The 15,402-nt window shown below is 43.7% G+C and overlaps 1 protein-coding gene across 2 annotated transcripts in view; it reads left to right on the forward strand.

Annotated features, from left to right (window-relative positions):
* The window catches only part of LOC144525670 (SH3 domain-binding protein 4), a 52,299-nt gene that overhangs the window by 20,604 nt on the left and 16,293 nt on the right, over positions 1-15,402 (forward strand). For both annotated transcript variants that reach the window (XM_078262694.1, XM_078262693.1), the window contains 2 exons: positions 4,458-4,682; positions 6,767-9,117. In XM_078262694.1, coding sequence (XP_078118820.1) covers positions 4,559-4,682; positions 6,767-9,117 — 2,475 coding nt within the window. In that variant the 5' untranslated portion in view covers positions 4,458-4,558. The remainder of the gene's footprint in view (positions 1-4,457; positions 4,683-6,766; positions 9,118-15,402) is intronic.

Below are 15,402 nucleotides of genomic sequence, written 5' to 3' on the forward strand. Positions count from 1 at the left end.
CAGCAACCAGCAGGGATCCAAAGTGCTTTACGTCAGGAACCAAGAACCAAACGACATATCATACAATAAACAGAATGAAACATAGAAATCAGTGAAATCAGAAACGGTTACATGGAAACAGGAGGAGGAGAGGGACATTGTCACACCACTACTACGTATTAAAAGCCATTCTAAACAAATAGGTTTGGATCTAAAAAGAGCTCCATCTGTATTTCAATCAGGAGAGACTTTGTTGCAGATATGCAAAGGTTAATTGTACATATGCATAATAAAATGTACAGAGTCTTTGGAGATTAGACTCCATCGTTGTAAAGTAATCTTTTAAAGGGGTAGAGAAACAGGACATAACCCCCTGCACGCTTTGCCTGAAACGACAGTGACAGCAGCAGGGAGAGAGACAGATTTAAAGCAGGGTTGTAATGCTGTGATTGTCCCTTGAAATCAGAGATGTTCTGATACCGATACTGGCTCCGATACTGCCTAAAACGCTGGTATCGGTATCAGAAAATCTACGTTAAAGTAGTTTATGTTTTTTTCCGTTATAACTGACTGTCAAACTGCAGAATAAAAGAACGTTCTGGGGCGTTCACATTAAGAGTTTAACCTGAGCCAGACCGACAACAGAGATAGAAATCATATCACATCCATACAGGGATAGTAGTATACAGCTGTTATACATCATATCATCTATACAGAGATAGTAGTATACAGCTGTTATACATCATATCATCTATACAGAGATAGTAGTATACAGCTGTTATACATCATATCATCTATACAGAGATAGTAGTATACAGCTGTTATACATCATATCATCTATACAGAGATAGTAGTATACAGCTGTTATACATCATATCATCCATACAGGGATAGTAGTATACAGCTGTTATACATCATATCATCTATACAGGGATAGTAGTATACAGCTGTTATACATCATATCATCTATACAGGGATAGTAGTATACAGCTGTTATACATCATATCATCCATACAGAGATAGTAGTATACAGCTGTTATACATCATATCATCCATACATACGCCTCTAAACAGCTGATTTGATTCAGGAAGAGCGAGCGGTGATTGAAGTTATTTGAAGTCTTCCTGAAAGAATGTACGCTGAGCTCCATTAGTGCGATTATCAGGGGGTGACTTGTTCCAGGGTCTCGGGGGCAGCAACACAATCTGATCACCCCACTGTTTATACCTCGACCTTGGCACTTCTAAAACCAGTTCATCAGTATCAGTATCAGCTTATGTTCACAATGAAATTCGGCCCTCCTAGTTTTTGTAATTGTTTTCAACGTTTTGTTTCTTTTTCCGATGTCTTTGTCGCATTTTTCGCCCGTTTTTGTTGCCTTGTCATTGATGGCTACGTTACTTTTTTAGGGTTTAATGTCGACCAAGCTGTAAGTGAGAAGACTATATGAGACATGCAATAATGCAGTAGAAGATGAAATGAAAGCATGCGAATAAACTAAACATGTCCGGCCCTTGATGTGATTCTTATTTTCCAGTCTGGCCCTGAGTAAAGTTGAGTTTGACGCCCACACAAAGATTCCTGTAGTCATCCAATCCTCAAACACTCCACTGAAAGGTGCATGTTATATAATGGTGCTACACAGATTTCACTGCAGGTTTTATAGACCGTTGACACCAAGATATTGTGATATCCTTGGGAGATTGTTGTGGAGCAGTTGTGGCCCTTGTTGGCAGAGTTTGTCAGACGTGTGCCAGCTGTGAAAGTGTGTCAGTAGTAAACTCTCGTCAGCCTCTTCCTGTCTGTGCGGCGTGTCGTCCCCGAGATGACACTGCTATGAATAATGCATCGAGGTAAAAAGCCTGGTGTCCCTAGATCCGCTGTGTTCCACTGACCCACATCTGCAGTTTGCAGATCACTGATGTCAGCCAGTCAACTTAAAGGGTAACTACCGTTTTTTTCAACCTGGACCCTGTATGTTCCTATGTCTTTGTGTCTGAGTGACTGATGGGAACAACAATCTTTGACGTTGGTCCAGTATTAAGCGAGATCGCTGCAGTCGGCAGCAGAGAAACAAGCTACAATGTAAATTAATAGGACAATTGTGCAGGTTGTGTTTACCTTCACAAAAGTGCTCGTTTTGCTGCTGACAGGCTCAGATTAATATTTTAAGTGTCTGACAACATTATGAAAGGATCCCTACAGAGATAGACATTTAAAACCCTTATTGAGACCTTTCTGTTTAACCAGAAACAGCTCTGAAGTCACTAGCGCTAAACCCACCAGACTCCATTTAAAAAAACAACACTTTTAGCGTGTATAGAGCCAACGTATTTTCACACGTAAATCGGTAAACTATGTGTTTATTTCAACCAAAACTAGAGTTGTGATGGTTGGAAAAGTGGAAAGACGACCCAAAGCGGCTTTTCATAGTTTTCTTTTGTTTCTGTTGACTTTGAATGAAGTGTGTTTTACGATGCTAAAATTACTGTTTATTTACATGGAGTCTGGTGGGTTTAGCAAACGCAATTTCGTGGATGTTTTTGTTTAAAAAAAGGATCTTACTCTTTAACAGAAAGGTCGACCTCCTTAGAAATCCTTTCCATAATGTTGTCAGACACTTAGAATAATAATCTGAGTCTGTCAGCGGCAAAACAAGCACTTTTGTGAAGGTAAATACCAGCTGGACAATCACCCTATTAACTAACTTGTAGCTTGTTTCTCCGCTGCCGACTGCAGAGATCTCTCTTAATACTGGACCAACGTCAAAGGATGTTGTTCCCATCAGTCACTTACGGCGCTTACCCACTGCTAGTACCAGCTCTGCTCTGCTCGGCTCGGCTAGACCGCAGTGCCCCATCCTCCATTTTCCATGGCAGATTTGGTACCGCCCCCTGCGTTAGGCGAGCGTGAGGTGTGTTGTTGTTGATTCTCGGCATGTGGCCGTTGCAACTATTGTTCTGAAAACTACTTTTCAATTTCACTCAGTATCCGCCTGTTCATGATGATAGAAATGATGCATCAGTATGAGTAAATACTCTGATGCATCAACATTAATCAGACATCAGACGAAGAGAATGTGTTATTCTGTTTCAATCTCCCGTTGGTCTCATTCTGGGCGTGAAACCTTTGAGACGAGGCCGGAGGATCACAGTTATTTAGAAGAACTTTAATCACACACATGTTTATGCCCATCCGCTTTACACCGCGGTTTATTGCTTAGTTTATGTTAATTTGTAGTGCGCTGAAAGCTCATAAGCAGAAAATCAAAATCATGGGTAGAAATATCAGCGTGATGATCTTGATCAGCTGGATGAAGACGGAGAGTCTGGGTGTTTCTCACAGAACACTGTAGCTGTGTTTTGAAACCGATCCCTCATTCCCTCACTCACTTTTCCCTATATAGTGTTTATTAAGTGGTGAACTATAGAGGGAACGACCAAGTGAGATTTCGGACACTCACTGAAAACACATTGTTGCCTCAGGAGATGCTCCAGTTATTTGTGTGACGGAGGCGGGCGCGCCCAGCATCATGTAAACAAACCCAAACTAAAATACTTCTAGTAAGTCCCTGAAACAAACCGAGCACTCAGGAGAATGGTAAAAGGTTGTATATTATATATGTTGCATGTTACATTTTTACTGTTTAGAAACCAAAGCCCCGCTCCATTTTTCCATTTCAGTTTTCGCGCTGACTTCTGCTTCTTCTTCTCCGATTAAACACGGCCACGTTGCATTGTATTCAAATTTAGCGTACATCATATTTCCATTAAAATTAGCAGTGCATTGTGGGCATTTTATAGTGGACTTAAAAAGTCTTAAATGTGACTTGGTGAAACCTGCAGAAAGCCTGTATATAGTGCATTATTTCCATGATAGGGAACTGTCAAACAGTGGACTCTAGCTGCTCTACATTCACTTGATATCCTCACCGCTGAACGTTTACTCTCCTCTGCTCCAATTGCTCTCTCTGCTCCGCTCACGTCACGCTTCTCTCACTTTGTTTCCCCTCTCTCGCTTCGGCAGCGTCCTCAGGAGGTCGTCTGTACTGTCCCACCGACATGGTAGATGAGGTGGCACGAATATTCAAACCTTTATAATTGAACAAATGTCACAAATTGGCATTTTGATCTTTCTATAAATAATGTGAAAGTATCAAAACGCTCAATCCACAGAGAAATGCACACAGTCCGTCAGGACTTTTGTATGGTTGTAATGTCACAACTACACTATATACAGGTAGAAAGTGTGTGACCAATCAGAGCAGACTGGGCTATTTTCAGGGGGGGGTTAGACAGAGTGTGAATACAGATATATTCAGACAGACAGTATGAGAAAAAGAAAATGTTTTTTGAACATTTAAGCATATAAACATGTTCAAGTATGAACCTGTAAATGCATACTATGGGACCTTTAAAGTTTATTTATTTGTTTTATAAGATGTGTTATATAATCCAATATTTTTTTTGTCTTACAGAGATCATGGGAGGCTGTTGACATCCGACTCGGCCACTAGCAAGAGGAAGCTCATTAGAGTCGCTTGAAGGCAGCAGCTGGTGCACAGTGACAGGTCCGACCATGGCCGCCCATCGAATCAGAGCCGCCACCAGCAACAACACTTCTCTCCCGCGCTGCAAGTCCGAGGGGACGCTCATCGATCTCAGCGAAGGATTGTCAGAAGCCAGTCTGAACGATGTCAAAGGTGAATAGTGAATAGTTGCCCTCGTAGTTCAAACTGGGGGGGGATTATTTCGCGTTTGTATTAGGGCTGTGCAATCAGTCCTTTTACATGAGTCTGAATGCAGATCGCGATTTGGATTTCGGCTTCCAACGATCACAAAAACAATGCAATCGAGAACGATTATTTTGCACATTACGTCTTATTTTGTCTCGTGTTCTGAAGGGGAGAAGTATGAAGGTATATTTCACAGTTCAAGGTGTTTTCACTACTGTTCAACTGGTGTTTAACTTCAAAAAATGCAACATCTTTCCAAAAGTCAATGAGTCATCATGTTAAATAATCGTGATTACAATATTGACCAAAACTAAATTGTTTTTGCAGCCCTAGTTTGTATGATGTGTAAGTAAGTGAAGTTACTCCAATGTTTACAAAAATGTCAGTCAAAATAGTTACGTAGTCTGTGTGTACCCGCTAGAGGATGGATACCCAAAACCGAGCCCGTCGGGACCCGGGCCGGGCCGGGTTCGGACAGATATTTAGAAATGGTGTTTGGGTTTGGGTCGGGCTCGGTCACATCAGCGCGATAAAGCATTGACCATTTTACATTTTAAAAAGCTTATTATGTAGGCGCGCTCCTGTGTTAGCGTGAGCTTGTTGCCCCGTGTGCGCTGATACGCTCATCTGGTGACATTTCCGAATACCTTCCTACAGTTGCTTAATGAAAGCTTTCCACACAAACAAACGTACATGTGTCATTAGAAATAAAAAAAACAAGATTCTAACGTGTCTGGCTCCGGTCGGGCTCGGACATAAATATCTTAATGCCTGTCGGGCTCGGGCCGGGTTCGGTTACTGCTCTGTTGGACTCGGGCCGGGTTCGGTTACTGCTCTGTTGGACTCGGGCCGGGTTCGGTTACTGCTCTGTTGGACTCGGGCCGGGCTCGGACAGAAAAATGCAGCCCGATCCGCACTCTAGTACCCGCCGCCTCAGTTTACAGGACTGTAGTAACTGCAGAGACAGACTGAAATAAAACTCTGTACACAGATTTGTTTGTGTTTTAGTTTGACCTCTCTAACCACGGTTAAACTGAAGAAGATTGTTCACTGTCCCTTTAAGAAACACAATCAGCAGGAACAGATGAATTAGTGAGCAGACTCTCTACCCCCCCCCCCCCCTCCCCCCCCAATCTGAGCTGAAACATATTAAGCGGATGTGACAGTCTAAAGCTGCATGTACTTTTTTAAAGATGCATGAAGTTGTCATCCTTGCAAGCGGTGAAGTTCTGTTGTTATTCTCATCCACTGTTTTGCACATGAAGGCCTCAGAAATATATGTTTCAATCGTGTTTTATTTCTTTCAATACTTTTGCAAGAAATAAATATCTATTCAACCCATCAAGTCTACGATTTTTAAAAAGTTCTGACTCGGCACCCTCCAGTTAACCTGACGTGCCGGGTGGTTTATTATCGTTGAAACAGAACCATCTGAGAAGCTGTCATTGGAAAGTGGTTGGTAAAGGAGTGATATGTGATCCCGCAATTCTCGCTCGTGTTCTTGTGATATCGCGAGAATCCAGCTGCCGGGCATGGTAACATTAGTGTAACATTGACGATAAAGGTCCCGTAGCCTTAACAAAGTAGTTATTTTAACCCAAATCGGGATCTTTCCCTAAACCTAACCTAACATGAACCTAAACCTTTGCTGTGTGAGATCCGAAAATGTTTTTCTTTTTTAATCTGCGATGTGTCGTTCCCGAAGGCGTGGACAAATTACGTAATTTGTCGTTGAATTTGGAGGACCTGTCAAGATGGATTTTTGTGCCATATGTGATATCACGCAATTCTCGTGTTATCTTGTGATATTGCGAGAATCCAGCTGCCGTGCAAGGTAACGTCACAGAGGTAGCATTAAAAGACACTGTGGTAGACAGCTCAGTATGCCGATACACCCCCTCACCCCATGGATCTACATCAGGAACAATGAAATTAATAGAAAAAAACCAACTCATACACTGCACCTATTTTATTCCATCAGATATATGTGAAATATGCTATTATCCCATACAACAGCCACCTCCACCTGACATTGTTTTGTTTGTTTTTAGTGCCTTCTCCCAGTGCCTTACGACTGGACGCGACTGCCTCCTTCGGCGCTGCCAGGGAAGTCGTTGCCATTAAGGACTACTGCCCGTCCAGCTTCACCACCCTGAAGTTCTCGAAAGGGGACCGCCTCTACGTTCTGGACTCGTCAGGAGGAGAGTGGTGGTACGCCCACAACAACACAGAGATGGGTTACATCCCTGCAGCCTATGTGGAGCCCATCAACTACAGAGACTCGTCCTTCAACGACAGCGGGATGATCGACACGGTGGGAGACTGTAACGAGGAGGCGGCCAAAGAAATGGACCTTCTAGGGGAGTGGGCGGGTGTGATTCTGAAACCAACCACCTTCCAAAATGGAAATCCTTTTGCAACAACCCATACCTCTACGAACCCTTTCCTAAACGGGGGTCCTCAGAGCTCGCTCGATCAGAACAGTAATGAGAAGTCAGTGGACCTCCTTCTGTTCGATACGCTCGCTCCATCAGTGCCAAACTCCACCAGCAGCGCTGCGATCAATGGTTTTGGCAGTAGCGTTTTTAACCCTCTTAGTCCCACTGTAGGTGTGGGGCAAACGTTGCGCAGGGACAATCCGTTTTTTAGAAGCAAGCGCTCCTACAGTTTGTCTGAGCTGTCCATCCTGCAGGCTCAGTCCGATGCCCCTCAGGCCTCTGGTTTCTTCGGGGGTCTGAAAGCACCGGCGCCAGAGCAGTTCCAGAGCAGGGAGGACTTCCGGACAGCGTGGCTCACCCACCGCAAGCTAGCCAGGTCCTGCCACGACTTGGACTCGCTGGGTCAGAACCCAGGCTGGGGCCAGACGCAGCCGGTGGAGACCAACATCGTCTGTCGGCTGGACAGCTCAGGAGGGGCTGTTCAGCTTCCGGACAGCAACATCAGCATCCATATACCCGAGGGCCACGTGGCGCCGGGGGACACCCAGCAGATCTCTATCAAAGCTCTGCTCGACCCCCCGCTAGAGCTGAACAACGACCGGCGCACCACCGTCAGCCCCGTGGTGGAGATCAAGCTCAGCAACATGGAGATCAAAACCACCATTACCCTGGAGATGAAAGTGTCCGTCGTGGTGAAAATGGAGAGCAGGCAGACGACAGAAGTGTTGTGTGTCAGGAGTGATTGTAAAGAGGGACCTTACAGCCCCATTCCTCAGGCATACATGTATGGTGACATGGTCCAGGTGTGCCTGGATAACCTGGAGCCGTGCATGTATGTGTGTGTCGTGGCTCAGTCCCAGTCCCTCTCTCCAGACTCCACAGTCTGGGAGCATGTGGTTAAGAAGATCACCTTAGGTGTATATGGTCCCAAACACATTCACCCGTCCTTCAAGACAGTTGTGGCTATGTTTGGCCATGACTGTGCCCCAAAGACGTTATTGGTGAGTGAGGTAGGCAAACAGTCGCAGTCTGCTCCTTCAGTAGTGCTACAGCTCTGGGGTAAACACCAGTTTGTCCTGTCCAAACCCCAGGACCTCCGCGTTGGGGTTTACTCCAACATGGCCAACTATGAGGTAAAGGCCGGCGAGCAGGCCAGAGTGGTCCGGGGCTTTCAGGTTAAACTCGGCAAAGTCAGCAGGCTCGTCTACATGATTGCCTCGCGTGACACCGACGATGTTTCCGATTTTACCTTAAGGATACAGGTCAAAGACGACAACGATTGTATACTGGGTCAGTTTTGTGTCCAGACTCCGACGCCGCCGCCCAAAGCAGGCCCAAAGACATCGGTGCAACGGCGTTTCCTGAAGAAGAAAGAAGTGGGCAAGATAGTCTTGTCTCCTCTCGCCATCGCCACCAAGTACCCTGTTTTTCAGGACCGGAGGATAAATAACCTGAAGTTTGGAAAATTAATCAAAACTGTCATCCGACAAACGAAAAATCAGTACTTGCTCGAGTACAAGAAAGGGGACTTTGTAGCTCTGTTGAGTGAGGAGAAGATCAAGCTGAAGGGTCAGTTGTGGACAAAAGAGTGGTACATTGGGTATTATCAGGGCAAAATGGGATTTGTTCACGCAAAGAACGTGCTGGTGGTCGGCAAAGTTAAGCCCATTTACTTCAGCGGGCCCGACCTTACCACCTCGTTGTTACTGGAGCAGATACTGAAGCCCTGCAAATTCCTCACGTACATCTACGCCTCCGTAAGAACTATACTGATGGAGAACATCGGCAACTGGCGAGCGTTCGCCGACGCCCTCGGATACGCCAACCTGCCGCTAACCCATTTCTGTCGCCAAGAGCTGGACAGCGAACCTGAGAGGGTCGCATCGGTGCTGGAGACGCTGAAGGAGGATTGCAACAATGCAGAGAGCAAAGAGCGGAAGTCCTTCCAGAAAGAACTCCTGACGGTAAGTTACAACCTTGGCTCCCTCCTCTGTTGCAGTGACTAAGCATTTTCTCCGAGTCATTCATTTGAGAAAATGCAAATCGTCCTTCCCCTGTTTTAAATTTGGAGTCTCAGTCGCGTCTTTTGTCCTTCTTTGTAAATGTCCAGGATTTGATTTCTAATTTCTTTAATTTGACTCTTAATTTGGAGGTTCTACCTCTGCCTTTACTGCCTTTAATGTGTCCCACAGTAGATGTGGGTTCGCTCCCTTGTTGTCATTATGATCAGGGAAGGTCTTAATTTCGCATTTTGTAGTATAATGTTATATATGTTGTTGTATAACTGTTTTGTTGGTAAGTAAGCTAGTGTTGAGTCCCCATATTGTTCTTCTGTTGTTCTACTATCTGAGTGCAGGCTCAGATAAATTGGTGAGTAGTCTGAGCTATCCCTAGTCCCAATGTCACATTTTACAATCCCGTTTTAAACATGAACAAATAGTCTATTCTTGAGTAGAGTCTTTCATCCTTCATGTGTCAAATGAAGTTTCTGTTTGTATCCTCCTGGTGAGATATTTCTTTCTTGGAGCACAATTCCTTCCTCTCTCCCGTTATCTGCCCACAGCTGCTTTAGGGTTTTGGCTTTTGGCTTTCGGGCTGTGGTCCAGTCTGTTAATTCTGCTGGGAGCGCAGTCGATAAGTGCTGTGTAGGCACCGAGGTCTAATCGGGACCTGAGGAGCTGTGGAGGGCAAAAGGATACTTTGTAACTCAAGCAACAGACACTCAAATGAGCACAGAGTTAGTGTGCAGTGTGTGTGTGTGTGTGTGTGTGTGTGTGTGTGTACAGTGTGCTGATCCTATAAATCCAATTGATCTCTCAGGCTACTTTCATTTTCTATCTTTATGTACATATGAATCAAAGCCCTCGGAGGGCGATAACAGCGAAACAAGACTCTTACACTTGTATTTACATTGCAAAGTCATTCTAGAAATGGGACCACAGGCAAATGTAATGCACCAAAAGCGTATACTTGTTACTGAGTATCTTCAAAGCAGAGCAAAACCCAGCAGAACCCGTCTTCTCGTACAGTTAATGATAGAATTAGAGCTGCAAGTAACGATTATTTTCATTGTCGATGAATCTGTCGATTGTTTTCTCGGTTACCTGATTAGTTTGGTCTATAAAATGGGTGAAAAATGTGGCTCAGTGTTTCCCAAAGGACAAGATAAACGTCCTCAAATGTCTTGTTTTGTCCACAACTCAAAAGATATTCAGTTCACTGTCACAGAGGAGAGAAGAAACCAGAACATGTTTAACAATTAAGAAGCTGCAATCATATGATCACATGACTCAAACCGATTAATCGATTATCAAAATAGTTGTCGATTGATTTAATAGTCTAATTGGTGCATCTTTGCGCCTCTAGATAGAATAGTCTTTTCCAAAAAAAAAAAAAATACCAGGCAGTCACTCTTCATCCCAGTCAGACGTTGGTTGGGATTTTACTCGTGCCTCTTCATGCCTCATGCGTTTTCTTTTTCTTTTTCCAGTATATTCAGCTTTTTCTTCAAAAGAGGACAAAGTGCTGAGCTGTGTTAGCTGCAAGTGTGCAACGCCACTCTCTCAGGCACTTGGTTGTGCATTTTCTGTCACGGAAATGTGAATTTTCATTGTCGCCTCAGGCAGCCCGGGTAGCGATTATCACCCCGAGATGTCCAAACACAACGAACAGGCCTCATCATATCCAGTCTGAGTAATGCTTCATAAACCTTTTGCATTTTTATTTGATGTGTCTGTGCCTACAATATCTTCAGAGAGGAGGGTGTTCAGCTTCCCTGCTGCCTTTATACCACTGTTCCTAGACTCAGTTTCCCAGTCAGCACATAATGCGACTGAGAGTCTCTATCAGAGGTCAGGGACGTACTACAGCTGAAGTAACACACGGAGCAGAAACACTGTCATTAACGCGAGGTTGTAAACACTAGTTAGAACCATTTATAGACAGAGAAACTGCAGTAGGGAAAAGAACATAATAAAAGGTGGTGACTGAAAAATATGGTGTTTGAGGGACGTTCTGTGCATTGGTTTCTGAATATAGGTCTGTTTTTCTGCTTCTTCTGTCTGGATTACACCTCAACTACTGGTTACCGCGGGGACAAAGCACGCAGCAATCCAGCTAATTTGAAATCACGAGGACTCTTTGTTTAACCGGCGCAAATATGCTGTTTGTTCCATGTGCAAACATCTAATGTTATTTTTATTTTTTTTGGAAAGTGGATTTTGTTGCGTGCGTGTGGGCCTCAGAGTAGTGAGCCCAAAGACTGTCAGATGAAATCCTCATCTTCCTCCCCTCCTGCAAAATGTCTTCGTCACAGAAGAAAGATCTCCTCTGATATTCCGGTGTGTCATTCGACGTGGACGTGGAGTCTATTTCTAGAAGAAAGAGAACCGAAACAAAAGCACCGTGGTCGCTTTCTTTGTGCTTTGAATGTCTGAATCCATTGTGGCGTGCTTTGATTGTTGGTGGCGAAAGGGGCAGCGCCTGTGCACTCATACAGTGTATCTATTACAAATATAGACTTTTCATTTCCATCGGTTCTGTATTTCTGCTTCACACGCTGCTCAGCGTCGCCTGTGCACTGGTGTCATAACATATACAGAATATCACAATGCCCAAACGATAGATACAGTGGGGCAAAAAAGTATTTGGTCAGCCACCAATTGTGCAAGTTCTCCCACTTAAAAAGATGAGAGGCCTGTAATCTTCATCATAGGTTCACTTCAACTATGAGAGACAAAATGAGAAAAATAAAATCCAGAAAATCACATTGTAGGATTTTTAATGAATTTATTTGCAAATTATGGTGGAAAATAAGTATTTGGTCAATAACAAAAGTTCATCTCAATACTTTGTTATATACCCTTTGTTGGCAATGACAGAGGTCAAACGTTTTCTGTAAGTCTTCACAAGGTTTTCACTGTTGCTGGTATTTTGGCCCATTCCTCCATGCAGATCTCCTCTAGAGCAGTGATGTTTTGGGGCTGTCGCTGGGCAACACAGACTTTCAACTCCCTCCAAAGATTTTCTATGGGGTTGAGATCTGGAGACTAGCTAGGCCACTCCAGGACCTTGAAATGCTTCTTACGAAGCCACTCCTTCGTTGCCCGGGCGGTGTGTTTGGGATCATTGTCATGCTGAAAGACCCAGCCACGTTTCATCTTCAATGCCCTTGCTGATGGAAGGAGGTTTTCACTCAAAATCTCACGATACGTGGCCCCATTCATTCTTTCCTTTACACGGAGCAGTCGTCCTGGTCCCTTTGCAGAAAAACAGCCCCAAAGCATGATGTTTGATCTTGCGTGGAGCCCCGGATCGAGGGAGATTATTAGTAGTCTTGTATGTCTTCCATTTTCTTATAATTGTTCCCACAGTTGATTTCTTCACACCAAGCTGCTTACCTATTGCAGATTCAGTCTTCCCAGCCTGGTGCAGGTCTACAATGTTGTTTCTGGTGTCCTTTGACAGCTCTTTGGTCTTGGCCATAGTGGAGTTTGGAGTGTGACTGTTTGAGGTTGTGGACAGGTGTCTTTTATACTGATAACAAGTTCAAACAGGTGCCATTAATACAGGTAACGAGTGGAGGACAGAGGAGCCTCTTAAAGAAGAAGTTACAGGTCTGTGAGAGCCAGAAATCTTGCTGGTTTGTAGGTGACCAAATACTTATTTTCCCGAGGAATTTGCAAATAAATTCATTAAAAATCCTACAATGTGATTTTCTGGATTTATTTTCCTCATTTTGTCTCTCATAGTTGAAGTGACCTATGATGAAGATTACAGGCCTCTCTCATCTTTTTAAGTGGGAGAACTTGCACAATTGGTGGCTGACCAAATACTTTTTTGCCCCACTGTAATAGCCCGTTGTTATGTTAATCACGGCCGCGGATGTGAGGTGAGCTGTGTTTTTTTAGCAGCTTTGGATGTTATATTCTGACTCAAACGCTTTTGGCTTCAGGCGATTTCATAATTATGTTTGTTAAATGAAAACTACTTGTTCACACAGGAATAATATTAGGGTTGGGCAGGGATTTCCCTACCATTACAAGAATTAGGTGCAGCCTAAGTCGTTTTGGGCACCACCTAAGCTGAATGAATGTGAGCATCAAAACTTTTGATCGTTTATGTATTATCTGCTCTAGCTTTTTTTAGATATTTAAGACAAATATGGTAACAATTAATGGTCCAAAATGGTGTGAAATTTCTTTTTTTTTACGTTACGTGCACCTAATTCTTCCCCAAACCTAGGGAAAACACTGGGGTTGGGTTATGAAACCTGGGTCTTAAACAACATCTACCGGACCGAATGATCTCAGACTGCTTTCAACTTCATGGCATCAAACTTTTGCACGTTTGGAAACACGTTCGCGTTGAATATTTATTGTTTTACTGACCTGCCAAGGGACTACGGGCGGAAAATAGCACTTGTACTACAACCTGGCTTAATGCATCTCTCCTTGTTCTTATACAAGGTTAATGTTAACTTGTGCATTGTCCCTGTTTAAATAAAATTAATTATAAATAAAATTAAAAGTGAAAGCAAACTCTCAAACACTGGAGACGCCGTACGGTGGTTTCTGTTTGTTCGTACTGGAGAGCTGCAACGGCGTAGGGCCGTCCACACCAAGAACAATAACTATAACGAAAACTATGAATCTAACTCCGGTGTCAAGCTGCTGAACTCCAACAGTAAATCTTGGCACAACTTTTTGCACTTCGCACTTTCATTATTACAGTCACTTTTTAAGATGAAGTATTGTCTGTCCAATATTCTGTATCTATTCTATTTTTTTAACCGATTAATCGCTAATTAAAGGCAGAAAATGCTGTTTACAGCCTCTTAAACGTGTAGATTTCCTGCTCTTACTTCTTTCAACTGAATATATTTGGGGGGTTTGGACAAAACAAGACATTTTAAGACATCACCTTGGACTTTGAGATACTGGGATGGACATGTATTCGCCGTTTTCTGACATTTTATGGACCAAACGATGAATCAACAATGAGAAGAAATGTTATTTTCAGCCCTAGCTTGCTGTATATGGCCGAGTGTGTTTGTGTCAGTGTAATGTGTGTCGGCAGAGTGGTACGAACTTCATTGTTGTTCACTGTAGTCTCTCACTTAGCAACAGAGTGCTGTTTCTCTCACCTCTAATGTGTTACATCACATTTAGTCTGGAAGGAAAGTGTAGTTATGAACACGTTGACTTGTAGCTCTGCTACAACCGTTATACCAGAAGTTTACCGTGGACTTAACGATCACTCACTGCTGTTTGGAAAGTGGATTTCTCAAAGTGAAAACACTTCGCAGCCCAACATTGTTGCTCAGGGAACTCTCTTATTGCCGCAATATATTCGTCTTTGTGGACTACTTGGTTCTAGAGGTAGAGATTACTCGTACTTGGTGAACTACCAAACGTGTTAGCACTAGTTTGTCACAATATTATCTCTGTACAGGGCCAGGTTCACTCCCTACTGGCATTTTGTTCTCAGGATTGTACACACAGGATCATTTCATTCAATAAAGAGAGAAAAAATAGAAGAGGACTAGTCTCGCATTGCAGGACCTTTCTCCACATCGCTGCGGAGGAGGGTCTAGCGAGTCCACACAGCATTCCTGCTTAGGAGAAAAATGTGCTCTGGGTTATTGGCATTTCTTTAAAGGTCCCATGGCATGAAAATGAGTTCCCCCAGCCTGCCTATGGCCCCCCAGTGGCTAGAAATGGTGATAGGTGTAAACCGAGCCCTGGGTATCCTGCTCTGCCTTTGAGAAAATGAAAGCTCAGATGGGCCAATCAGGAATCTTCCCTTTATGATGTCATAATTAGGAAGTTACCTCCCCTTTCTCTGCTTTGCCCAACCAGAGAATTTGCCCCCCCCATGAGAAAGAGAGAGACATCATGGCTTTCAAACAAGCAAAGTGGCAGTTTGTCAAGGCCACACCCCCACCCTCCATCTTGCCCCCCCCCCTTTCTCCTCCTTAATAGCATTTAAAGCTACAGACACAGAAATGTCTCATCCTAAGGAAAGCTCATTGTGGGACTGGCTCTAGTGGCTGGAATTCTGCACCAAGGCTGAATTTAGGGAAAGAGACAGATACAGTATTAGGGGACCACTAAGGTCTATATAAAAGAGACTTCAGATACAGTATTAGGGGACCACTAAGGTCTATATAAAGAGACTTCAGATACAGTATTAGGGGACCACTAAGGTCTATATAAAAGAGACTTCAGATACAGTATTAGGGGACCACT

Source organism: Sander vitreus, chromosome 11, assembly GCF_031162955.1.
Source record: "Sander vitreus isolate 19-12246 chromosome 11, sanVit1, whole genome shotgun sequence".
NCBI classification, from domain to species: Eukaryota; Metazoa; Chordata; class Actinopteri; order Perciformes; family Percidae; genus Sander; species Sander vitreus.